The 27,102-nt window shown below is 44.5% G+C and overlaps 1 protein-coding gene across 1 annotated transcript in view; it reads left to right on the forward strand.

The window, feature by feature from the left end:
• The first annotated feature begins 5,558 nt into the window (after positions 1-5,558).
• LOC136405623 (uncharacterized) overlaps positions 5,559-27,102 on the forward strand; it is a 37,003-nt gene continuing 15,459 nt past the window's right edge. The window contains exons 1-4 of the mRNA XM_066385119.1: positions 5,559-5,645; positions 5,877-5,927; positions 19,386-19,409; positions 21,134-21,236. Of these exons, the coding sequence (XP_066241216.1) occupies positions 5,559-5,645; positions 5,877-5,927; positions 19,386-19,409; positions 21,134-21,236 (265 nt within the window). The remainder of the gene's footprint in view (positions 5,646-5,876; positions 5,928-19,385; positions 19,410-21,133; positions 21,237-27,102) is intronic.

Genomic DNA, 27,102 nt, shown 5'->3' on the forward strand with positions numbered 1-27,102 from the left:
AACAGCATTGCTCTTTGTGAACTCATATGTCAGTGAAAGTTCATGAAGTAAAAATTTCAAATTTGAGTGCTCTTTTTATGTATTCAACAAGTATACTTAGTGAATGTCTAAATTCAAGTCCATTTAAAACCATTTTTTGTCTTTTAAACAGATCAGGAAATAGAGAAACCAAGATTACAGCGTCTCATTCTTACTTTGTGACATTTATGTTTTTCCCCTTCAAGAAAAAACTACATGCACTGTGGTGAAGTTCCTAGTTGGGCCTCTGGGTTGGTTGCCAGGCAGACAGTAGGGAACAGAAGTGGGGACACCCAGAGCCTGCCTTCTGAGATCAATGTCTACTTTTAAACATTTCTAAGCTTTAAAATGATTTTACAACCTAACTCTTTTTAAAAAAAAATTATATTTTATTTATTTATTTTAGAGACAGGTGAGAGAGAGAGAGAGTAAGAGCAAAGGGGGGAGGAGAGAAGCAGGAAGCATCAACTCCCACACGTGCCTTGACCAGGCAAACTCGGGGCCTTGAACCAGTGACCTCAGCGTCCCAGGTCAACACTCTATCCACTGCGCCACCACAGGTCAGGCACAAGCTAACTCTTTATCACAGGACTTCATATTTGTATTTTCAAAGTCTAGGACTCTGGGAAGGGAGCAAATTCTTTCCAGGTACTGCACGCCTTAACGGAGTTTGCTAAAACACCTGTTTGCAAAATTACAACGCCCAAGCTCAAATGCTATCTACTTCCCGCCTCTGATACTTTACTCACAATGGTGGATTGTCTCATTTACATTGCAAAGGTTTTGAAGCATTATTGCTCAACGTACTCTTTTTGTTATATCCCCTTGTCCTCAACCCCTAATCCACCCCAAAATCTAGATAGAACCATTTCTGTAATCTCTCCAGGACAGCAGTCATTATTGATTCCTCTGTTGATAAATTCCCTTCAATTTCCAAGCTAAGTAGAGATTAAAACATTGTTTTTCTAATTAAAAATTTAAAAATAAAGTCCAAAAGAAAACTTTTGAACGATGGCACATTGTATTGCAGGTTTATCTACAGAACAGAAATTTTAACTGTTCTCTGAAACAGTTAAACACCAACCCTTTTCCTGTGCTTTCAAATGAAACAAAACTTCTGAAAAACATTTTAATTTCTGTTTATTCCTTTTTGTTCAAATGGCATAAATACACCCTCACATTGGACTTGTCTACACCCTTTGCAAAACCCGGTAAAGGGAAAACCCTGGAATTCGAGATACTCATTGATCATTTGAACATATGGTGATGATGATGATGGTCCCAGGAGTCTGGGAACTTGAGTGTGGTTCTTGGCTGTGCCATGATGAACAGAATGATCTGAGATCTTTGGTTTGATTTATCTGAGAGTCAGCTCTTTATCTGCATTAGATGAGATGACCTCAAGACCCACTTGAAAAGAAAAACACTGCGATTTCATTAAATGATTTTTTTTTTGAAAACAGTCTTTTTAGGAAAGGTATTCTCACACACCTGTCAGAATTTTGACCAGGGTATTTTAAAAGCCTGGAGTGATGATAGTGCCTGTTCCAGAAGGGGCTGGAGAAGTCCCATTCCCCGCTGTCCTTAGTATTATTTTGCAAAACACGAATTAACTTATATTTTGTGACTGTCAGCCTGGGACAGGAGTTAGTGTCCCAGCCTACAGATTCCTAGCTCTTTCTGAAATGTGTCCAGGCCCCTCTTGAGCAGAATACACAGAACTTGCTTTCCTGCTGATGTTGGCAGCGCAGTTCATATTTCATTCATCCATTGTATAAAGAAATTCTGCCTGAACTGCTTATAGGCGAGTCTAGGGGAGAGCCAGAGTCCGGTCTTCATTTTTCCTTGGTGCCACTCTCTCTGGAGAAGGGGATCAGCAGAGGAAGGAGGTCATACTTTCCCCAAACTGCTCTTTTAGGGCTCCACGTGGACTTGGACATCTCCAGGCCCTGTCTCGCTCACCCTTGAGCTTTGCAGGGGATCTCGGTACATTAGCCACATTGTTTGTGATGTGTTTTTACAATCCCTGTCATGTCTGTGTGCACAGTCTGGCAGGATGTCATTGGAGCAGAGATTTGGAGAGCAGGCCCACTCCCCATGGCCACCCCTGTCCTGTCCTCTCCGCCCTGCCCCCACGGAACTGAAGGCAGGCATTGCACAGCACTCCTCTGTGCTGTGGTCCCAGTGAAAGCCCACGGATGTGCAAACACCTGGAGAAGTGTTTGTCTTCCTAAGAAAGCTGTTTTGGGCGTAGCTTGTGCAACTTACGAATATACTGTAGAGAGATACGCAAGGCAATCTACTCCCCGAACTGGATCCTAATTTGGTGAGTTGATCTGAACTGGATGGATCCCACTGCAGAAAGACTGGTTGGTGTCTGCATGATGCCTAACTACTACTACCAGGTAGTTGATTAAGAAATCAACCAATTGGGGATTTTTTATTTAGTGGCCTATGGGCATAAGACTCTTCTAAAAAATAAAAGTTTTCTTTTTTTTAAAAAAAAATTATAAAATTAGTTAATATTTATTGGCCAAACTTGTCAAGTAACCCCATAAACTAAAAAAAAAATAATTTTTTTTTCAAAAGCAGAAGAAACAAGGTTTTTATGTTGCTGTTGACATGGCCATGTGCTCTCTGGTCTGTTGAAAAGCTGATCTGGAATGGCCTAATGAAGCTGATGGCCCTGGGGGGAGGGTGGGGGAGAGTGTCGGGAGAGCATTTGCTTTTTAAGGGTCATTAAAACTACATTTTGTGCACTGGAAGGGATCATTAAGTAAGAAGTGGTCGCTCTCTCCCTTCTCACAATTTGGGGACACTCACTCCCTGTGTGGGGATTGCTTCTCATCCAGAGCAAGGGTGCTAGCTCTTCTGAAGCACAGACAGCAGGCAGCTCTGAACCACTATCCAGATCAGCCACAGCCCTACCCAGGACAACTGCCGACTCCTGGTCAAGCCGCCTGGGTTTCAACCTCCACAGGCATCCCATAATACTGAGTCAGAAATTTTCTTCTAAGTTCTCTGCTGTAGGCAACTGTTCCCGTGGTAGGCCCGTATGCAGCCCTGTCTTTTATAAATGGACACTGGGTGCATGAAGCCGTCCTGTTCTTCACTTGGAGCATCTTTTTTTTTTTTTTTTTTAAGATTTTATTTATTCATTATAGAGAGGGGAGAGAGAGAGAGAGAGAGAGAGAGAGAGAGAGAAGGGGGGAGGAGCAGGAAGCATCAACTCCCATATGTGCCTTGACCAGGCAAGCCCAGGGTTTTGAACCGGTGACCTCAGCATTTCCAGGTTGACACTTTATCCACTGCACCACCACAGGTCAGCACTTGGCGCATCTTTAGGGTTCCCTTGGTGGGCAGAGTCGCCTGAGGTGCCTTGTAGCAAGCTGGGCCTCCTTCAGAGAAAATTCCACAGTTCTTAGCCGACTGATTGGGTTCACCCTTCTGAAGACCACAGAACTCCTGACAGCTGCCCAGAACCCTGGGGGGCCTCTCAGAAGGACAGGGGGACTGGTTATCTGTTCCGCCTGACCCTTGGGGCTCATTTAGGCTGGATGATGAGAGGAATCAGACTGATAAAATGGGCTGGGAGGTGTCACACGATACACATAGGCTATCTCACGACCTATCAAACCACTGAGAAATGATAGCTAATGTTCCCACTGAGCATGTCCTGTGTGGAAGGCAAATTGGTTTTCTCAGTTGATTCACAGAAAAGTCCTGTCTAGTGGGAAGTTTATTATCCTTGTTTTATGGATAAGAAAATTATGGGGTAGGGAAGGCAAGTAAGTTGCTCAAGGTCACACACTAGTGAGTAGATTTGCTGGGACTTTGACCTAGCAGGGTGCAAAGCCCGCACCTTGGTGGAGGTTGGCCCACAAGGAGCAGCCTTCTCTATTGTGCTCAGCATGGCAGCCCTGTGACACATAAGACGACTTCATACCTTTGGTTGGATACACGAATGACTCATTAGACACAGTGGCCCCTAATCTGACTACATCCTGGTTGGGTAGCAGTAGATGGGGATGTGTGAGGCAGACAGGATGTGTTCCAGGTTCCTCAGAGGCCTGGTAACAGATCTTTAGGAACACTGAGATCTGTGGTTCCTAGACAAATTCTTTGCAAAGGTCAAGTCCATTGCCTTGCTGAAGTCAAAATCTATATTAGCTTCTACTGCTGCTATTAACAAATGACCACAAACATGGTGGTGGACCATAGCCCACATTTATTCTTTGACACTTTGGGAGGTCCAAAGTCTGAAGTCAGTTTCACTAGGCTGTTGTCAAGGCATGGCAGGCGTGTTTCCTTCCGGAGGCTCTGGAGGAGGATGTTTTCTCCTGTTCTGGCTTCCAGAGGCCTTCTGCATTCCTTGGCTCATGGCCCCGTCCTTGTATTGATTGCTCCAGCCTCTTGCTTCCATCCTCACATCTCCGTCTCCTTTTTGGTCAAAAACTAGTATTTGTCCCTGCCCTGGTGACAGATATGATTTAAAGATAACAGTAATAGAGAGGGTCCCTTTCCCTCTCTCTCTCTGAGGTGAAGTGTGTGACGGGAAGCTGGGGAGATTTCCCTCCTCTGCAAGTATATGAGCCCCAACTGGAGACAGGCCTGGGATCTTGTCCTTATTTGCATCAGACATTAATCAACTACAGTTGGCCTCACCATCTGTACAGGTGTCCTGTACACCAAGACGTTGGATAAAGAAATTAGGAAGTGGAGAAATTCCTTTCTCAGACCCTGGGCAGTTTTACACATGACTCCTAACCTCACAGGGAGACTTGGGGTCCTTGGACCCCAACATGAGGTGGGAGTGTGATCTTGTTCCTCTTAGGGTGCACTTATTGAGACATGTTGATGAGATGGGCAGAGGAGGAAGCTCTCTTTCTGTGGCTTCTTGCTCCTGGGACTTTTCTGCAATAGTGGAATGTAAGAAAATGGAGGGACCCTGCTATTCTAAATTATGTAAAAAAAAGTAAAAGCATTTTTCCTGACTTGTGGTGGAGCAGTGGATAAAACCTCGACCTGGAATTGGAATGCTGAGGTTGCCGGTTTGAAACCCTGGGCTTGCCTGGTCAAGGCACATACGGGAGTTGATGCTTCCCACTCCTCCCCACCTTTTCTCTCTCTCTGAAATGAATAAATAAAATAAAAAAATAAAAACTTTAAAAGTGAGAGCGTTTCCACACAGCATTTCTTCTGCACGAAGTCTGATAGAATGAAATTTCAAAGTCTCTAGTGCGTGAGTAGCAGCATACCTGTGGGTAGAAACAGGCCTTCTCTCAGCTCCCAACAAATCATACCAAATAAATTAGCATCAAATCCAACTCTTCCCTGTAAGCAGCTTGAAATCTTTTTGGGGTGACGTGATGCACCTGACAAAAATTAAATTGTAAATACGGGTCTGGCTCACTGGTCCAGCAGTTACTGATGCTCTGTCTTACACTTATAACAGAGGAGACAGGAGGGCCACGCCTTCTTAATTGGATCAGGGGCCGGGAGCTGCCACTCAGTCTCCCTAAATATGACTGGTTAAGGGCATGAAAGGATGGAACTTGGAGCTGAACTTCCTGCTGCTGCTCCGGCTGGCGCACCACGCCCCGATTCCATCCGAGGCTGACTATCCAGTTGGTGTAGTAGACAGACCCTGTGTGCAACTTTTTCTCGTGGATTTGAGATGCAGGCCCTCGGCCCCGCCCCTTAGCACATCTGTTTGAAGGGAAGGCCGGAGCCGTCCGCTGGTCTGCCCCGCCCGCTTAACTAATCGCCAGCAGCTCCGATGCGGGTAGAGGTTTCCAACGACAGCATATCTAAGATGAAGTTTGGGGATTAGGTGTCTCTGCTTTCCATTACCACAGATAGAAGAGCTGGCGGAATGTCCGCCCTCGCAGCCAGCTGGCTGGACAAAGGTGAAAGGAGAGGAGGGAAGAGAGAGTTATGTATCAATCCACTTTTTCCGTCCCCACGGTCCTCTAAGGTGCCCTGCTGCCTGTGTTTCCTCTCTGTCACGACCTGGGAAACTGAAGCTCTAGGGACATATCTGAGTTACCCAAAGACACAGAGAGGCCTGTCTCCAAGGGCCTATCCTAGACTGTAGAGTGCTGGTGCTTCTGTTCTCAGCGTTAGTAGAAGATAAAAAGCCTATAGGTCTTTAACTTAAGAGAAATGCTGCTTTGGCTTACTGCTGAGAGAAAGGGTGTTTGCTTTCTAGATAACGATCTTCCAAATGGAGGATCTCACCTTGATTTCATATCTTATATAAAAAGAAATTGCATTCCTGTCCTTGGATTTTCTCGTCCATGTTTTAGAACCGTGCTTAGCACCCATTAGCCACTGGACTTAATATTTGTGATGATATTACCAGAAAGAGGCCCAGGTTGATCTAGAATCTCAGTAGATTTTCTCTGAAGGTCGAGCAGTAATACAGCGAGAAGGATGCTTTACGATGCTTTACTGATTTGCAAATCAGTACAATGTGTTGGCTTGCTGGGAACTTCCCCGTTTTGTTAAGGATTACATTTCTACATGGTTTGCTGACTAGATGTTAATCTGGCTGTTGGTCAAAGAGGGCCAACCCTACCAGCAAATAAATGCAGTTAAGATGTTAGAGAGTGACCAAAGAGGAATATATATACGCAGAGGCCCGAAGAATATGAAACCAGTTAAGAACTCAAAGGTCATTTTGTTCAGGGCAAGATTCTTGTGCATGGTGCTGACAGTTTGCCCTCTGGGTGTTTTCAGAGCTTAAAGGATCAAGCTCGTCCACATGAAATATGGAATGTCTCATATAGAAGCCCCATGCCCTCCTCAGTCCAACCTTTTGGCCCTATAATTAACATGGCTGCAGCTTCCTGTTGGATACCACCCTGCTGAGAGCTCTAGGGTAGGCAAGGTCTCCCTGAACTCGTGGGCTGGCATCACTAGAGGTTGTTTAAAGAAGGCTTAATTAATAAAATAAAATGGAATACTCAACACTGCATATTAGGCTTATGTTGGGCGAGGTGAAGAGAGGGCAGGGTTATAATTTTCCACATCTGAGATAGGTTTTCAGTGACAATGGAGCTTCTGGGTCACTGTGCAGAAGGCCCACTCGGGCTGACAGGAGAATGCCACTGTCCAAGTAGACTGTCATACTAAGACGGAAGAACTGTGGTCTTCCATTTTAAAAATGGCTTATTTTCCTGGAGGTGATAGGGAAGAGTAGGCTTCTTTGTTGAACTTTGCATGTCAAAGAAGACTTTCACACCTTCAAATTTAAACCAGACACCTGTAGGCATTCTAGGCACCAGGGATGATACAATATTTCAGGGCAAACGAGCCTTTCTGTATCTTTCAATACCAAACACAGTGTTTTGTTCAATAACAATATCAGCTAATAGCATATGGTGGCCACCAGGTCTGGAAACATAGCAACTATTTTATCATGTAAGGAAATTAATATTAATAAACTGTTGACATAGTTTTCTGTGTTTCTAGACTTGGTGGCCATCCTGAACACAGAGCACTTACTAGGTGCTTTACAGGCATTTCCTCAATCATCCCAGCAACCCTGGCATGCAGGGATTATTATCTTTCATCCCCGTTTCCATCAGAGGACAAAGAGGTTTAGTTAGCAGGTAAGGTTAGTAATAAACTCACAGCCTGTCAGACTGCAGAACTGCATTGTAAGTTCTACTCTCTGCTCTGAGTGGGCCCCCCTTCTCAACCTAACTGAGGAGGAGGTGAAGGAAGGATGCTGTGCTCCTGCATCCGCAGGTGTTCAGATTGTTTTTCTGAGAGCACTTTCCATTGGCTGTTTAGGTGGAGCAATTACCTTGCAGCTTCTTCCTTAGAAGGCAGCCTGACCATTTAACCTTCTCTCTCAAGGAAGTTATTTGTCCAACATCTCACAACAGGCAGTAGTCAAAAACTGGGGGAGAGCTCCCAGCCAGCGTGCTCAGTGCCGCTGTCCCTCAGGAAATGTTCTCAGCAGAGGCAGCTTGTGTTTAGACTTGACTGCTTGGTGGTCACTGGCAGTCTTTGGAGCCCAGCCTTATCCTCAATTTGGAAGCTCTGGTCTTAAAATCCCTTTTCAAGACTGAAGGAGAATGTAGCAGTCTGCAAAGAGTGGTCATTTTCTTTCCAATTGCTTGCTCTCCCACACAGTGGAGTAGATAATGGGCACCGCTTAGAGACTTGCTGCCCTTAATTATGTCTCAGCTGGTAAAACTGAACCAAACACATCACAAAACACCCAGTCCAATAAAAGAACCCACTTTTTATAATGGAGAAATTAGCCAGCATTGAGCAGTAGAGGTTAGGGAAAAGGCCATAAAATGTAATTATAATAATAATAATAATAATAATAATATTAATAGTGATACATTATACATGGCCTTCTGCCTTTCATCCCAGATCTGAGAGTGGCTGGCTAATGCTAATTAATATAACATGCCCTGTTAGAATTAGGTATGAGTCCAGGAAAGGAAGTAAGAATTAAAAAAAAATAATAATTATGCCCCTTGGTTTGGTCAAAATAAAGATGAAGATACAGTCTTGGAAATGCTGAGGTCGCTGGTTCGAAACCCTGGGCTTGCCTGGTCAAGGCACATATGGGAGTTGATGCTTCCAGCTCCTCCCCCCCTTCTCTCTCTCTGTCTCTCCTCTCTCTCTCTCTCTCTCTCTCTGTCTCTCCCTCTCCTCTCTAAAATGAATAAATAAAAGAAAAAAAAAAAGATACAGTCTTGGAGCCTTTTTCTAAGGATCTGAAGGGCATTCCAAAGTCATGTATTGAATGGAAATGGTGAATACCTAGGACTAGGATTCCAGACTCCTTGAAAATGTCAGGTCTTCCTGTCACAGAGTTCCTGTGACATATAAGTGCAGTCTTGCTTTCTGTGGTGGAAGGAGGTATGGGAAAGGCAGGAATGGTGGGACTTAAATGGTTTCCTCCCCCTTTGGGGTTCAAACACAAATGCTATGAGGAGAGAGTTTTAGAAGCCTGTTTTCAATTCATGGTGCCGTGTACTTTACCTCTGGGTATGTTTGTTTTCTCCCCAGTTTTGCTGGGCTTGGCCGAGAAGCAGGTTCAGTTAGTGACTGCAGTGGGCTCCTGAGGACCCAGGACACTGATGTTGTTTCTTTGGAAAAAAGAATGAAGGTGAGGGGAGGACCTAGCACATGAGGCAAACTTTTCAAAAGTGGTGTACTGAAGTATGCATTTCTTTATTCCCCATGCATTTGGGGAAGAAGGGTGACAGCCAGAGGGACACACTCTCCAGTGCCAAAAATCAGATGGAGAATTTGGGAAGAGATAAAAATAGGAGGGCCTAGATATGTTCCTTGACATGAACACTGGGCTGCCAAGGCCAAAATCAATCCTGTAACAAGCAGTCATCTGTCCGTTTACTTTTCTAGCTGTTGCATACTGATAAAGAACACAGAACCTGAAACCAGAAGGCCTAGATGCAAATATTCTGGATCTGTCACTTACCAGCAAATAATGTCAGTGGCTCCATTTGCAATAGTGGATATTCTATACTTTTAGTCAATACTGTATATAATGTCCTGAGAACTATGTTGGGCACCAATTTAGTCCATAATATTGAAGAGTTATTATTATACCTTTAATTACTGAAGCCTTTCCAGAGTTTAGTTACCAATGGATTACCTGGCAATGATTAGTTAATGGCAGGGTCATAAAGAGAGTTACCTAGATGGTCAAGGATCATTTGGATAGGGAGAGTAGGAAGGTTAAAAAGGTATGTTTACCTTGTTCTATCTCTGCCATGCCCTCCGGTGGTCCTTGAAGAGTGGACTTGAGTATATTTCTGGACAAAGGTGGGAGTGAGTGAGTGAGATGCTCAGTGACCCAAACTCAATGCTTTGAAAATTTATCCTGAATAACTTATTCAGGATAAGCATCCAAGGTTGGGAGACTCTTCTGGAGTCCACATGGAAGATGGAATTATGGAGGATGAGCAGATGTGATGCTGGAAGGAAAACTTGAGGAGGCAGCAGAATTGGGATGGAGCTGCAGGGAAAGACTTTCTAGGCATGCTTGAGAGCATGAGGGTTATATAAGAAACCTTAAATGGAGACTGGTCTTGTATCTGAGGAAGGCAAACCATTATATTGTGTAAAGATTGTGAAAGGTGACTACTATCTGTGACATCCAAAAGAAAGCTGGGTATTATGATTCATTTTTGTGCCTTACTCTTGAGCCCAGAACACTCCAGAAAACAGAGAATTCCATGTTGTGTGACTAGGTAGCTCCACATTGGCATAGCATAAATGGTATTCATCAAGGGATGGCAGAACAAATTAAAACATTCACAACGAACCCAAAGCAAATGAAAATCAAAATGATTTTCTTTTTTTTTTTCCTTAATTTTTTTTTTTTGTGACAGAGACAGAGAGAGTCAGAGAGAAAGGGACAGATAGGGACAGACAGACAGGAAGGGAGAGAGACAAGAAGCATCAATTCTTTGTTGCAGCACCTTAGTTCATTGATTGCCTTCTCATATGTGCCTTGACCGTGGGCCTTCAGCAGACCAAGTAACCCCTTGCTTGAGCCAGCGACCTTGTGTCCAAGCTGGTGAGCTTTGCTCAAACTAGATGAGCCCGTGCTCAAGCTGGCGACCTCAGGTTCTCGAACCTGGGTCCTCGGCATCCCAGTCCGACGCTCTATCTACTGCGCCACCACCTTGTCAGGCCAAAATGACTTGCTTTTCAAGAAGTGGCTACTCAACTTTAAAAATGCATATTATTGGACAATAAAATAATCTCTGCTTTACAAAGGTACTGAACAGGAATATGGAGGCAGTTATGCACCAGGAATTGGACAAAGTCACATTTCTAAATAGCTGTCTAAAATTCCATTAAAAAAAAATCCCTGGAATTCTAAGGACTGGAATAGCAATGGTAAATATAATGCAGGCATTAATCTGTGCTTTTCTCTGTCAGTGTTATAAAAAGGCAAGAACTAAAATCATCAGTATGAGAAATGGCTATCTGCCAAGGGCTTGGATCTGGTTTTTTCTACCTCTTGGAATTACTAGGTTTATGACTGCGAGTGATGAAAAATACCCAGAATGAAGGAGATTCTCAGATTTTGTCCTAACTTCCTGTTGTTACCTGATACCAGACGAGGGGCTAACTTTCCTTGTGCTAGAATTTCCTCATTTCAAGACCATGGAATATCATGGTAATTACAGTGTGTGGGTCCCTGGGTGAAAGGTATATCAATCAGAAAGTGCTGTCAGCTCCATCGTGGTCTATTTTGTTACCCCCAAGGGTTATCAGTGTAGCCAAGACTGAGGTCAGGTAGTTAGACAATATTGAAACATGTTATAATGCAATGTGCCATTTAACCCAATATAAAAAACAGTCTTGGTATCCAGAGCAAAGTACTGGCAGTGTGGATATCAGTCCCACAGGTGTTTAGGAGGATCCTGGGAAAAAGGAAAAAGTCAATGAAATGAAACCCTATGGAGACATTGGTCTCCAATAATAGGATCTGATTCAAGTTGTATTAAGAATGGTCACAAAAGTGGTGTTTATATCTGAAGGTGTGTGTGTCTACATATTTCTCCATGGATGTGCAAGCATTTACATGCTTGTATGTTTATCTTGATATTCCCAACCCAAATATATATTAGTTTAGGTTTATTCATTATCTTGAAATGCCTGTGCATTTTTTCTCTTCCATCAGAACAGATATCAGAAGCTTCATATTTGGGTAGGAAAGGATATTTTTCTAGGCTGACTTCTCTTATGCAGGGCAAAATTCACTGGAGGAAAAGGTCAGTGAGATCCACTTTGATTATCCATGTTTGGATTGTGGACCAACTTGACAAGAACTCAAAGGCTCTGTTCTTCCTCGGGGAGGGAGGCACCACGAGAAGTGTGCTGTCTTCTCTGTAGACAGGCTTCTGCTCTGTGTGGAGTTGCTGGTCTTGTGCTTCTCATGAAGCACAGAGAGGTTGGTTTCATTGGGACTTTATTTAAGGGTCAATCAACTATCTCAACTCTTATATAAACCTGTTTTCTAAAGCATTCAGGCAAGGAGTGCATCAGCTATTACATAGGACTTAGGTCATTGACTTTCTCAAGTCTAAAAGAGTCTTAGAACCCCAGAGGATCAAGGAAGCACACTTTTTCTCTTTGGCACTTTTGGAAGATGTGTTTCCATGTGAGCAAGGCAAAATGTGTGGTTATCTGTTATGGTTGTGCATGCACAATAATTCAATTACATCCTAAATAGGGAACAAAACTTTCAGTGAAAGTATTAAGTGCCCACTATGTCTCAGACATAAGGCTATACCTTCTGTGGTGATCCAATGGTATGAAAGATGCATAAAAATTCAAAACTAGGCGCCCTGGCCGGTTGGCTCAGTGGTAGAGCATCGGCCTAGCGTGCGGAGGACCCGGGTTCGATTCCCGGCCAGGGCACACAGGAGAAGCGCCCATTTGCTTCTCCACCCCTCTGCCATGCCTCCCTCTCTGTCTCTCTCTTCCCCTCCCGCAGCCAAGGCTCCATTGGAGCAAAGATGGCCCGGGCACTGGGGATGGCTCTGTGGCCTCTGCCTCAGGCGCTAGTGTGGCTCTGGTCGCAACATGGCGACGCCCAGGATGGGCAGAGCATCGCCCCCTGGTGGGCAGAGCTTCGCCCCATGGTGGGCGTGCTGGGTGGATCCAGGTCGGGCACATGCGGGAGTCTGTCTCTCCCTGCTTCCAGCTTCAGAAAAATGCAAAAAAAAAAAAAAAAAAAAAATTCAAAACTAAAAAGAAATAATTCAGGCACGTTAAGACAAACAGGTTTGACTGCTTCTCCTTCCTCTGGTATCCTGTTGACTCGTGGCTAGAGCTGATTAATTGCAGTGGTAAATTCCATATGAGTGGCTCTTCATAAAGAGAATTAGTGTCTGCATAAACTCACATTCTTAAAATTAGGCAACAAGGCTAAATCTCAGTTAATCCCCCATGCTTCCAGAGCTTAAGTAGAGCTCATGGGGACAGAATCACTGAATCACACATTTTTTAGATTGTGGAAAATGTATTTTCTCATCTGTATAATGGGGGTTTCTATGGTGCTTAATGAGACAACACAGGTAGAATATTTAGCTTAGTGCATGGCATAGAGTAGATATTTCAACAGATGCTGTTGTTAATATTATTAGAAGGGCCCAATCATCAATATTTTTAATACCTCCAAAAATGATGCTAAAAGTAACAAAGGTTGATAAAGATGTGAGAAATTTTATTTGTACATGAAAAAATTAAAATTAGAACCATCATCTAATCTAGTGATACCATTTTATCCTTTTCTGGGTGTTCATCCAAAATAACTGAAATCCAGAGCACTGCTATGTTCGTTGCAGCATCATGCACAATAGCCAAGGTGTAGGAATGATCAACAGATGAATGGATAAGCAAAGTACTGTCTCTATATTGATACAACATGGAGCATCATTCAGCCTGAAAAGAGGCTGTATCCATGTGTATGACAACGTGGATGAGCCTGGGGGACGTTACGCTAAGTGACATAAGCCATTACAGAAGGACAAATACGACATGATTCCACTATAGGAAGTATCTAAAATAGTTACATTTACACAAGTAGAGAGTGACATGGTGGTTGCTAGGATCTGAGGGAAGTTAGGGAAATGGGGAGTTACTACTAATTGGTGAGTATAAAGTTTCAGTTACACAAGACTAATAAGCTCTAGAGACCTGCTATTCTAACATCACACTTATAGTCAACAATGTTCACTTAAACATTTATCAAGAGGGTAGATCTCATGTCAAGTGTTCTTACCAAGACCCAAGATGGAAGATGGTTGGGGCCAAATGGAAAGAATCCTACAGAAAGTGGGAAAGCGAGGGGTCTGGAGCAAAGGCCTTGGATAAAGGAGGTCAAATCAGTTTTCTGAGAAAAGAGAAGAGGTGGAAAAAGATCCAGAAGTGGGAAGAAGGCAAGGAAAAGGTTGTCATGACACAGATGTCACACCTCCAGTTGTTTGAAGCTGATGGCAGAAACTGGAGAGATGTTGCGACATGGACCCTGTTTTCAGTCAGGCAGGAGGCTAAGCTGCCCGCAGGAAGGGCAGGAAGACTAGTCAGGTTGTGGATTCCCAGGGATCCCTCTTGGGATTCCCTGGGTATTCTACAGGAAACTGGGAGGGAGTCAGCAGGAGATCACTAAAGGATACCCAGGCAGCAGGGCAGGCCCCAGAGGACTTAGGAACTTTCTCCAGCTATGTTCAGAAGTTTAGAGACCAGAGTAGGAAATTAGACTCAGACTGCATCCGGTCATGGCATGCCAGGCGAGCTGTCTTTTTAAAGATCAGCTCCTCTTATAAATAATACAGATGAGTGGGACTGACAATAAGAATTCTGAAGAACTAAAACTGCCTTCTATTTCTTAGCCGGAGGTAGGAACGTGGGCAGCTAAGGCATTGGGTGGGCCTCTGTGTCCAGCTACCTTTCCTGGCCCTGCCCTTCCTGGGGCCTCCTTGAGGCCAGATTCTCCTTGCCTGATTTTTTTTTCTTTTATGGAAGATGAGAGAGTGACTCCCCTGAGAGTCAGGAAAATCTGGCCCATTGTTTGTACTCCACTCTACTCATCTGTGCAGGATGTCTGGCTTCTTTATGGCTCCTTTAATAGGCAATGTTTAATCATCACTGTCAGGCATTGAAGGGCAGCCTTCAGCATCAATAGCCTGGTGGCAGTTTATAGTCCCAAGTCCATAGGTCCCAGGGTAACATTCAGGGTTGCAATTCTGTAATGACGAAGAACTGTGGCAGCAACAACATACCGCGACTGATGGAAATCTGCAAGTAATCTTGCATCAATCTGGTGAAGTTGCTCGCAGAATGGGTCAATGCACTCAAGTTCAGAACTAAAGCTGTGTTCAGCATCAGGTGGTCTTGTGAGCTGTGTTAAGTAAGCATCAGGTGGTCTTCAGAAGTCCACCTGGATCTTTGAGAGACCCTGGAAGAAAGAGGGGAAAAAGAGATGAGGGTGGGTCAAGAACACTATGGTTAGACTCAGAAGACCTGGAGTCAAGTCCATGAGCTTCCACTAACTAACCAGGTGACCTCTGGACCTCAGCTTTATCATGTGTAAAATGGGCACACTAATATCAACCTTGTAGCATTATTGGGGAGGTATATGAGGTAGTTTGTGAAAGGGTGATTATAACATGCACCTCACAGAGTTATCATGTGATGTCACAGTTGTTTGTTTTGACATTTTTCTCCCCCCACCAGACGAAGACTTCCTTGAAGGCAGAAACCACATACTCTCAGAGTTAGGCCAGTTATCAATACATAATTGTGAAGTGAATTGGTTGCTGGAGATCACAGTTAGCATTCCCTAAGTATTTAGGTACTGGGCTCTGTATACACATTGTCTTATTGATTCTTCACAACAACATTATGAGGGAAATACTGTTATTATTTTATAAATGAGGGTGCAGAGGCTTAGAGAAGTTAAATGACCTGCCTAAGTTCACACAGCTAGTTGGGGGTGGAGTGACTTCTTAGCCACCATTCTGAGATGTCTCAAGAGAGAAACACAGGGGCAGGAAGATACTTAAGTCAAAAAGTTGAATCTCAGGGGTGTATCACCTACTGTGAACCCAAGATTGGGAAGTATCTGGTCAGGAGGTTCTCTCTAAGAGCTTTCAAGTTGTATCTCCTGTTGGAACTGGCCACAGAGCTCAGACTGAGGGCCTGCCATCCACATCACACATTAGGTGAAAAACATTCCTGTGCTGTTCTCACAGATGAGCTTCATTAGGGTGAACACATGGAGGGCAGCCCTGCTGGAAAATGGTGAGTACTTGTTGGGCTGGGTGGGATCTAAGACCTGGAGGGCCTGCTGGTGTTTCCTGCTCCCAGCCTGCTGTTTTCATGATTAATGGGGCAGTGGAAAATTCCTCTCTTGGTTTATTTTTTTCCCCTGAACTGAGAACTCGATTTAGGAGCAGCAAGTGCCCCAGGGTGATGCTTTCCCATTTGTCAGGATGTGGAGTGCTCCACCCTCACCTGGATAGGTGTCTCAAGTTGCAGGCAGGCCAGGTGGGGATTGGGCCAGGCAGCATCTCTCCAGGCTGGGCCTCCTCGGCTCTGGGGGCAGGGGCCCTGGCAATGGGCAGTTGTCATTTTCCAGGTCCCTAAGCTTCTGTCATCTTGCTCTATGGAATGCAAAGTCTTATGTGGCATTGGTTCCATGATGTGGAAGTAAAATGTCCTGCCTTTGAGTAGCCATCATTTCCACTGTTTCAAAAAGCAAAGACGATCTGTCTTTAAAGAGCCTCAGAAATATGTCCCCAAATGAACAGTAGTTACCTCCTGTTTATGGGTGCTTCCAGTTCTTTGTACTTTACTTTCCAGTTTTCCCACAATGACAATGAATTGTTTTAATAATCAGAGCACACAAGAAAGCTCCCACATGCTAGCCTTCCTTTGAGCTCAGCCTGGTTCCTCACTGAACTTCTTCAGGGGAGACAGGGAAACCCGCCATCCCTCTCCTCTGAGTGGATCTGCCTCGGTTTACCCTGAAGCAATTCTTGGTCCTTTAATTTTTTTATTGCTTCCAGTAAAAAACACCCCCCCCCCCAAATAACAGATCTAAAAGTATTTATTAGTCTCCTATGATGGATTTAATCTCTTAATTAATTTCTGACTTTCTTTTCATCTTTTCTGCATCTATCCATGACCCTACCTGTCATTGGAATAATGCTGCTGAGAATTAGTGACTATTTGCCTTTTGATACCCATGACTCTTCACTGTAAGACAAGCTTCCTTGTCAACCCTTTTAATAGTTATTTTGCTTTCATAAAATTCCTTGAACACCTTTATTTGGGAGCATTAAGGTTGAGTGTTTGGTGAAAAAGGCGGGAGAAATTAGGAAAGAAGGAAATCTATCTGATTTATCTCCTGGATCCACTCCTACTCAAATGTTTTCTTTCCAAGCTGCTCTCAAACTAATGGCATTTATAGAATCAGAGCTGTGCTTGTAGTAACGGGGATTAGCTTTCAGTACAGATACACACTTCAGTTTAAGTAAAACTGATGTATGAACATCAGGAGGAATTATTTGCTTTGCAAAAAGATGCTTTACTAATAAAAAGGACTCGCTGTAGGATTACTTTATATCACCAACCTCCAGCGCATTCAAAGATGATAACTACAAAATGCAATGTAAACACAATTGTGTAAAATTTGCAGGAAATCAAGCATACTTGCATTTTCCTGTATTCTTATGAAACCCAATGTCATGTTTCTTTTTTTCTTTTGAGACTCTAGGACCACTGTCTTTTTACCTTAAATGTGATATCGCTGACCTGAAATTGTGTTTGCAAGTGAGGTTAAAATAATAAGCAACATTCTCACAGAAGTTCTGTAGATACCAGCTAGAACAGGGTGGCTGCCTAATTATGGTAATGCTAATTTCTCCTAATTAAGTGGAAGACAGGAGCCTGGGATTCTAATGTCGGTTTAGTCAATTCCTAGCCTGTATTCTTGGGCAAGTCGCATAGCCCTTGACACTCCTTTGCTCATCTGTCTAATCAGAGTACAGCCTGAAAAGTCTCCATAGGCCCTTGTCAATCTAATTTCTTTATTTGTTTCATCACATTCAGCTGTGCGGATAGGCAACTAGGAATCTCTTGGGAGTCACACAAGCAATTTGGGAATTCTATTTTATCTGGTTGTATTTTATCTGGTCTTGCTTTTAAGGAATTTGATGGGAAGTATAGAGGCAAGAAACGACATTTCTAGGAGATGGTGATGTTTGATGGTTTCACACTTTTAGGAAGGACTTTAAAGCTCAGCCTGAATTGGCCCAGACCTAGACCTTCCCATTCTTCCTGCAGAAACAACAGGGAAATTGAGGGGCTTGTCTCCCAGGCACCCAGCTCTAAAGACTCTGGTGACATGCAGGCTGCTGGTGATGGGGTCTTCTTTGCTATGGTATCATCAACCCTAAGGAGCAACACTTCCTTTTTTAGTTTCTCAGTTTCCCTGTCAGTAAAATGGTACATTTGCTGGTTCTCAGCTTGACTTGTGCAACATTTGCGAGAACATTGATTATCAAGTGTACTGGGCTGCCTGACCTGTGGTGGCACAGTGGTAAAAGCGTCGATCTGGAATGCTGAGGTCGCTGGTTCAAAACTCCGGGCTTGCATGGTCAAGGCACATATGGGAGTTGATGCTTCCTGCTCTTCTCCCCTTCTCTGTCTCTCTCTGTGTCTCCTCTCTCTAAAATGAATGAATAAAATCTAATATACATTCACACACACACACACACATATATATATATACATACATATTAAGTGTACTGGGCTGAGAAAGATGTATCAGATGAAAAGAAAGACCAAAGTCACTGCACAGTCTCAGTGTAGGAATCCTCACTGCTTCACAAACAGATCTTGGAAGAATGGGTGCAGCCAGGGGGTTAATTATGAGTGACTGTCATTAGGGGCAGTCCCCAAGTCCTTCGACTGCTTCTTTAGTAGAGAGGAGCTGGGGGCCTGCTGGAATTTTACTTCACATTCAGTATAGCTGACCATGCCCTGGCCCAGAATGGAATAGAAATAGACCTGTTGATGGGCCCATTGGACAATGAACAAAGGGAAAATGCCCATCTTCTACCCCATCTCTTGCGTGTTGTCTACTTTTCCATTTTTCTTCTCTGTCGCTGTCTGCCCCATCCCCGCCTGTCCTCACTTGCTGCCTTCCTTTCTGCTTCTCTGTCTCCCCTTCCCTTCTCCACAGTGTGTATGTCTGATTAGGCAGGCTGAGGGCCTGGCTTAGGTCTGCTGCCAGCAGTTAAGGCTGTGTCAGGTGATTCCTGAATCAGAACAATAAACTCTCTTGGTCAAAAATTATAATTATGGCCCTGGCCGGTTGGCTCAGCGGTAGAGCGTCGGCCTGGAGTGAGGGGGACCCGGGTTCGATTCCCGGCCAGGGCACATAGGAGAAGCGCCCATTTGCTTCTCCACCCGCCACCCCTCCTTCCTCTCTGTCTCTCTCTTCCCCTCCCGCAGCCAAGGCTCCATTGGAGCAAAGACGGCCCGGGCCCGGGCGCTGGGGATGGCTCCTTGGCCTCTGCCCCAGGCGCTAGAGTGGCTCTGGTCGTGCCCGGAGGGGCAGAGCATCGCCCCTGGTGGGCGTGCCGGGTGGATCCCGGTCGGGCACATGCGGGAGTCTGTCTGACTGTCTCTCCCTGTTTCCAGCTTCAGAAAAATACAAAAAAAAAAAAAAAAATTATAATTATTTTTCAACCTCAGGACCTCTTTGAGGTGGGTTTCCTAGGCTACGCCACTTTTGTTATCACTATTGACCACTTCTCACCTTCTTGTCCTCTTTATTTTAGCTACAGGGTGCTGCCAGCCTCTGGGTAGGTGTCCCCAGAGCACATCCTCCATCTTGGTGGCCTCTTCTCTCCAGATTCTTCTGGAGGCGAATGTGGGAGATTTGGATTTTCAGGGTTCCCCGTTTCCTTAGAATAGCTCCCTTCCAGGGAGTCATGACCTGTTCACCACTCAGTGTACCTTCCCTGGAGGGGCTGTGTTGGGATGGGGTTAATAACAAGTGTCTGGATTCTCCTTGGCAGCCCTGGTGGCATGCACTGATGAGGCAGGGGGTCCATGTACGGGCATGGTGGCCATGACCTAGAAGGCCCTCCACCTTTCATTCATGTTCCTGCCATTATCCTTTTGGACACGGAGATACATATGGATTCTGGGCCTGGAGCTCTCTGTGGAGAACACTGAGATAAGATCTAATTGCTGTCCTCCAACCTCGACCTTCAAAGCTTTAAACAATTCTCCCCACTTTCCAGTGTTGGAACAAGATATGGGAGAGCTGAGGCATGATCTCCCCAAGTCCTGTTCTGTCAGAAGTCAGTTAAACCCAGAAGCAGAAACTCAGAGAGTTTATCAAGCCAGAGCTTAGGGGTGGGTTGGAAATCGACAGACCCAAATTGCAAGCTGCTGGGGCTAACTTGAGGCCAAGGTGTTATCCCAGTCCACCTGATGACTGGGGCTGGGACTGTACCAATGAATGATGGAAGCTTTGAGTCAGAGGCTAAGTTCCTATAAGAAGCAGGATTCCCAAGGAGCCCAGAAAGCTATGGGGAGAGGTCAGGCTGGTGGGAAAGGAGTGAAGGAGGCTAAGAGCTGATTGGAAGTTAGTAGCAGAGGTTTCTCCTTAAGCCCCCAGCCCTGGGGGCCAGAGGAAGTGGCTAGGGTACTTCCCTAGCCACCCACTCCCTTTAGGAGGAAAGAGGGAGTGGCAGAAGGCACCTGCATTTGCCTTTTGCCCCAGGAGAAAAGGAGAGGCAGAGACACCTGCTGGGACTGCCTCCCTCTCTTGGAAGAGGGAGGGAGCTGCTATCACAGCTGTTGGAGCTGCTGCTACCAGCCTCAGGGAAGAGTCAGATGAGAATGAGGGAGATGCTTGCAGGGTTTGAAGGAGGAGGGAGCATATCTCAGGGTGGCAGAAATTTCCTAGGAGAGCCTTGTCCAGAATTTTCTAGGCCCTTAGAGTCATCTCTATTTTAGAAAGTTCGGAACCTGGAAGAATGCTGTTCTGGAAGGAGGAGCTAGGGCAGAAGGATCCTCTCACATCCCCAGGGTTTGATTCAGATCTGTCGGAATTTGCCCCCCCCCCCCCAGCTTGTTCTCTCTCCCCACCCCCACCTCATTCTTAGTGGGAGAGGGAGCAGCAGGAACCAGCTTGCCCTATCTGGCCTCCCTACCTTTCCAAGGGTAGTGTCCTGCATCCTTGGGAGAAGCCAGATCACTAGATTAGTGGAGCCCCCATCCTGTTGTTGGAGGACAGCCCAGGACTGTGTGATGGCTTCTTGCTGGTATTGGATGCCATTTATCCCACCTTGGCTTATCAGACCCCGAGATCTGATCTTCCTTTCATAGGCAAGCTACCGATTGTTTTTAGGGGCGTAAGTGTGAGTGTACATGAATATCTGGTTCAGAAGTTGTGATCTTGGTGCAAACCCCCTTTTACCCCACAGCAAGGATTGTGCAGCTGGCCAATCTCAAATGCCAGTCAATGAAGAGGGGATGGGTTTGCACCCTAAAGTCTGTTTTCTTCTTTCACTAGTTCCCAGCTCACCCTGACAGTCTGGGGATTTTCAGTGACTCAACCAGCAAGACGACAGGCCAGCAGGCACAGCTCCCTGGGCCACCAGCCGCCTTCCCAGAGGGTTAGCCAGCTCTTACATGCCAGAGAGGGAACCGGGGGCCTCTTGGCTGGCATACTCCTAAATATTTGTGACCAAATATTAAATGAGGTATTGAGTTTACCCCCAGGCTCTCCACTGCTCAAATCCTGTTCAATGGCAGGAGAGCATGAGGACCCACAGAGCTTCTACGAGCCAGAATCTTAACAATATTTCACTATTGGTTTCTTAAAACCAGGGACGCTTATTGGGTGTCTAAAGACTCATGTCCTTAGCATAAACAAAGAAAAAGCCCTTTCTTCAAGTTTGTTTTGAAAAATGGTGTTAGGAACGTCCATGCTGACCCTGGGAAATAGGCTGCATGACAAGAGGCATCTAGGGCAGAGGGAAGTCTGAAGTGGCACAAGAAGTCCCACTGACTCAGGCCGGGAGCAGGCAGTCACCTCCCTTAGCCTCAGGAGAATCTCTGACATCAAAGAGAACTGCCAGGAGGAGGGAATCAGATCCCTAGCTGGGATCAAATACTGGAAGAGGCTCCAGCCAGGTAGCTGAAACTTATCATCTTAGCCATTATCTGATGCTGGCAGAGGGGAGCCAGCTGACTTCCCTGAGAATGACCAGGGGCCATTCCCTATGACGTTCTGGGCATTTACAACCCTGCTGAATGTGCAGTTGGGCTTTTTGCAAATAATAATCAAAACCATGAACAACAGCAGCTGCCATCACCATAGTCATAATGCTCTTTCTCTCTCCAATCTTGGTTCTCTACTGAAAGGAGAAAGAAAGTGGAACCCTGACCATTCCCCCAAACTCAGATCTGTTGAGATTAGTTGCATCAGTTATCGTTTCTCAGGTGTGGCATGAAAGCAATCAAAGCTTTGAGGAAAGGTGTTAATTTGAGTGGCAGCTTTTAGATGGCCACATGGTCTCCACAGCTCTGGCTGCCCTAGGCTTGTTTGCTTCAGAGCAGGCGGAAGAAAACACCCAGTCCAGAACAACAAGCCCCAGCCTTGTCTCCTGCCTGCTTTGAACTGCACCCTGGGCTCCGAGGCAATGGAGTGCTTTGGGGGAGCTAACACTTCCTGGTGATGGTCACAACTTCTGTCCCTCACCCCCACTCTCCAGTGGGAAACAAACAGGCACATGGGCGGTTGTGCCTTCTGAAGCTGTTTCCCCAAATCCTCGGCTTTAGAGGCCAATGACTAGGACTCTGTGAGGGACACTTAGATTCCTTTACCCATTGCAGGAGGCATTCAGTGTGGAAGCCCAGTTTGGAGGGAAAGCCTTGTGGAAAAGTTACAGGCATGGGCTCTCTTCCCGGGTGGGCTCTTTGTAAAGATTGAGAGATCCCAGGCCATCAGAACCCTGATCAGCTCCTCTCCCAACTGCGACAGAGGGAGATGGAGAGGCCATTAGGTGCTGCCGGGAGGGTGCCTGGTCAGCCTCTATGCACCTAATTTAGGCAGTCGGGAGAGCTTCAGCTCTCTGAGTTCCAGGTGGGGCTGTTGCGGGAATCTCATGCCCAGCATCACACCTAGGACATGATGTACCATTTGGTTGAGTACAGGGGCTTCGGGGTCAGTCGGGTTCAGGTTCCAATCCCAGCTCCACTGCTGGGTGATCTCTGGCAAGTCACATGACCACAGTCAGCCTCAATTTCTCTTCTGAAAGTGAGCACAATACCTCACAGGGCTGTGATGAGAGGCGATCATGTAGTCTACCGGTACTTAATGCAGGGCTTGGCATTTAGTAAGTCCTCAATGATTAGTAGTTAAATTCTTAATTCTTACTCACAGCAGCAAAAGTATCCAATTCCTGCTTCTTGGGTCTGCTGGCCTTGAGTGCTACCAAGAGGGGATTGATAGGTTGGCGGTTGGCGTTGCCTTACTCACAGAGGAGGGAACCCTGAAGGGTATTGACTGGGGAGGGACACCAGGTGACTTTTTGTCTCGCTTTTTATTTCAAATTACTGGCCCTTTTCCTCATCTGTCCTTAAAATTTGTCAACTTGGCATACCAATTTTTTTTGGGGGGGGGGAGGGAAAAGGGGGTTAAAATAAAGTTACTGATGGTGATTTCCTCTTTGAAATAATATTTCACGTTTTGTCAAAGTTGTATATACACTGATGAAACATTCAAACTCCACTAAGGCTTAAGAAAAGCAGCTGTCCCCCAGCCTGAACTTTCCCCACTCTCCTGTTTCCCAGAGGGAACCACTTCAACTCTTTTAGCTGTTTCTTGTGTACGTTAAATTCATATCTCCAAACAATGGGCTTATATTCTTCTTCCCTGATTTTTCACTTTTATACATTGTGAACATTTTGTTGTGATTAGGGTTGCCAGGTTTAGCAAACAGAAATACAGAGTGTCCACTTACCTTTGGATTTCAGATAAGTGATGAGAACTCTACAAGGATTAGTACGCCCCATGCAATATTTGGGGCATACTTATCCTGAATGATTATTCAATGCTTATCTGAAATTCAAGTTTAACTGGGTGTTCTGTATTTTACCTGGCAAGCCTAGATATGATGGATAATATTTTAACTCTTTCACAACCATCCAACCTGTCCTGCTACTTTCTTTAAGGGAGAGTCCTAGGGACATGTGCTTCTTATATTTCTCTTCTATCCATCCTCTCCCTCCTTTGATTTCATTCTCTGTGGTTCAGGGGTTTGAGGGTGAGAAAAGCCAAGTAAGTGCTGGTGCTGCAAGCACACCTTTGCATCCAGTGGTGTTCTTTTGGCTGAGGAAGGACTGAATCTTTTTCTTTGTCAAGTCATCCAGTATTTATTTCTCAGCTCTTCTTACCTCTGCAAGAAATGGAACAGAGTTTAAAGCCAAATATATGTGGGATCTAAAATCTGCCTTGAGTCTACCTGGTTCAAGTCTGGGCTATTATAATAATCAAGAACTGTTAAGCTAATTGCATTTAATTACAATAGTTAATGTCATAAAAACAAAACAAACAAAAAAACCCTTCAATTCCTTATTCTGCAGGAATATTTCTCCTTTATGCCTAAAGAGGGAATTTGTGACTTAAATATTTATGATTTTGTTTTTTCCTGGCGTTTGCTTTGGGAATCATGGGATACTGTCCCCTAATAGAAAGATCTTAATTTTTGTCCTAGAATATACTCTCTGTTCTGAGTTTTCAGCCATATTGCTAATGAGCATGGGATGAATTTGGTTGGCTTCACTTGCCAGGGATTTAGAAATGGAAGTATTCATAAGCTGCAACTGTTAAGTGTTCGGTGTTCACTTTGAAGAGCTACTTGTCGCACAAACAAAATTTTTGTTGTTTGGAACACAAGAAATATGTACTTCACCAGTTCAGGTTAGGTAGCCTGCTGTTATCTTAGACTCCCCTTCCTCCACAAAACCTTGTATGGAGGTTGCTGTGATTCAGAACAACAGAATATTATCTGATTTATAAGTCACAAATGTCCTTTTCTTCAACTTTTGTCCTTTCTTTAGGTCAGGTCCCCTGACTCCTTCCTCCTTCTTATCTCTGCGTCTTCATGCGTGCTAAGTGTGGAATGTCCTCACCACACCCTCACAGTGACCCAAGCCCTAAGGTCCCTACCTGACCTGAGCAGACAGTGCCCTCCAGGCGGTGCCTCAGGAGCCCGCACCGCAGTCTGTCCTGCTCTGGGTGCCTTCAGCCTTGGAATTTAGCCTGTCTTCTTAGGCCAGAGGGCCTGGGATTGGTAATTTGCTTTTGTAAAAACTCAAATATTTGTTTTTAGTTGTCTGGTATTAAAAGAAATGCCACAAACACTATATTGAATGAGGTGCATGGTTTTATTCCGTGTTAATAGTTGGAAGCTGTGGTCAGTCATTAAAAGTTTTGGATTTTCTTTCAGATAGTTTGACTCATTGAGCTTTCTGCCAAACAAATTAATAAAATTTCCTACTTAACACCTTAACCTTTAAGGCCAGAAGTAGTAATCCTCCTAATCATATGCCTCACTATGTCACTTTACTGTGGCTACTTATTATTTCTGTCATCAACTGAGGATTCCCATAGCTTTGAGTTTCATTAGACTTCCTTTCTCTTTATTCTTTCTCTCTTAAATCTCATCCTGGAAGGAAGCTGGTGAGAGGGCCAGTGGTGAGTAACAGTATTTAATTGACTCTAAACCACCATATGCATTTTCTATATGCTTAAAATCCTGTATAATGGAAAAGTGCTCTTCACAAAATAAAACCACATTGCCATCCCATTTTCGTTCCTATCTATTGGTTTGTTTGTTACCTCAGTTGGAAGCTAAACTCAACTGGAGCCCAAAGAGTTACAAAAGTATCAAATGAATGAATTACACTCAATCCTCAAAAGCTGTAGAAGTTTTGGGTCCCTAGTACAGAAACCTGTTCCATCCACTTACTCAGGAAATATTTATTTAGAATAAGAAGGGTGTGGTGTACTGTGACTTCAACACAGAATTAGGTATCTACAACTTTTGACTCTGGCTTGGAAGTTTACTATGGCTTTTGGCAGCATACTTAAAACCTGCCTCAGTTTCCCCATCTGTAAAGTGGGAATTATAACTGTAGTCACCAGGGCAGGGCTGTGCCTTAATTAGCTAATGGTTGTAAATACTTTGAAGAGGCTCATAGAAGCAGCAGTTTAATTGTTAGGTGTTATTAAATGGACCACACCATCAGGTAGCCAGCCTTGGGGAGACTAACCATGGGTTTGGACTCATTTCTTGATGTTGGCAGAAGTTGTGCTTCAAAACACTAGGGCCCCAGGTAAGTGACATGTGATGACTCCTGGTTAGACAGAGATCAGCAAAATGTAGCTTAGTGTCTTGCTCAAACAATAAATGGTGTTGTGCATAGACACAGACAACAGTGGCGGTAGCCAGGGGGAAGTGGGGTGAGGGGAGGGGAGATGGGGGAAGAGAGGAAAAATGGGGTCAGAGAGAGACTTTGCTTAGGGCAGAGGGTGCCTGATGCAGTGGGCAGATGGTGTTTTTTTGAGTTGCACACTTGAAACCTGTGTGGTTTTGCAAACAAGTGTCATCTTAATAAATTCAATTAATAAAAAAATTAAAAATAAAAGAAATGGTATTGTGTCTTGGCAGATAACTTGTGTATGTTACAAAGGACATGAGGGGGAAATGGGGACCAGGCAGATGGTAGGGAACAGACAGGGAGAGGTCAAGCTGATAAGATCCAACGTTCATCCTTCAACAAGTGTTTGTGAAATCCTTTTCTACGCACTAAATACCAAGGTGGCTTGAGAGAGGGACAAGACACAGTTTCTGCCCTCAAGGAATTTCCAGTCTGGTTTGATGTCACAGGCACAAATATGTAAAAAAAAAAAGAAAAAGGGGAAAAGTTAAGTTTTAGAGTCAGAAAATTCCTAAGGGTGTTTAAAAACAAAAAAATACTCCGAGATTGTTTTGCAAATGCACAAAACTCTGGGTGGCTTTCAAAAAGTCAAGGGTAGAAGCCCACGCTGACCACAGTGAAAACAAGCTATCATACTGACTCCCTCTTGCATCTCTCTCACCCGTGTTTGATTCTGGTCCAGGACTTCTCTTTGCCATTGATAGGCTGGGTTGACTTTGAATCTGAGAAATAATCAAATTTGGTTTTGGTAGCTGAAGGTTTTTAGAAAACTTTTAAATAAGTTTGTATTACAAGAGTAATAAATGTTCATTTTAGAAATTTAAAAAATACAGAGAAAAAAATTAATATCACCCATAATTGTACTACTCTGATATAATTGTCAAGTTTGATATGTTGCCTTTCAGTTTGTTTTTCTTCCTTGTGAGATCATAAGTTTGAGTGTTAATAGATTTCTTCTCCCTTCCTCTGCCATAGAGATCTATCATCCCAATGTCCTGAGCTCAGAGGGTATGTTGAGCAGGAAGACTTGTC

Source organism: Saccopteryx leptura, chromosome 5 (genome assembly GCF_036850995.1).
Source record: "Saccopteryx leptura isolate mSacLep1 chromosome 5, mSacLep1_pri_phased_curated, whole genome shotgun sequence".
Taxonomy (NCBI): Eukaryota; Metazoa; Chordata; class Mammalia; order Chiroptera; family Emballonuridae; genus Saccopteryx; species Saccopteryx leptura.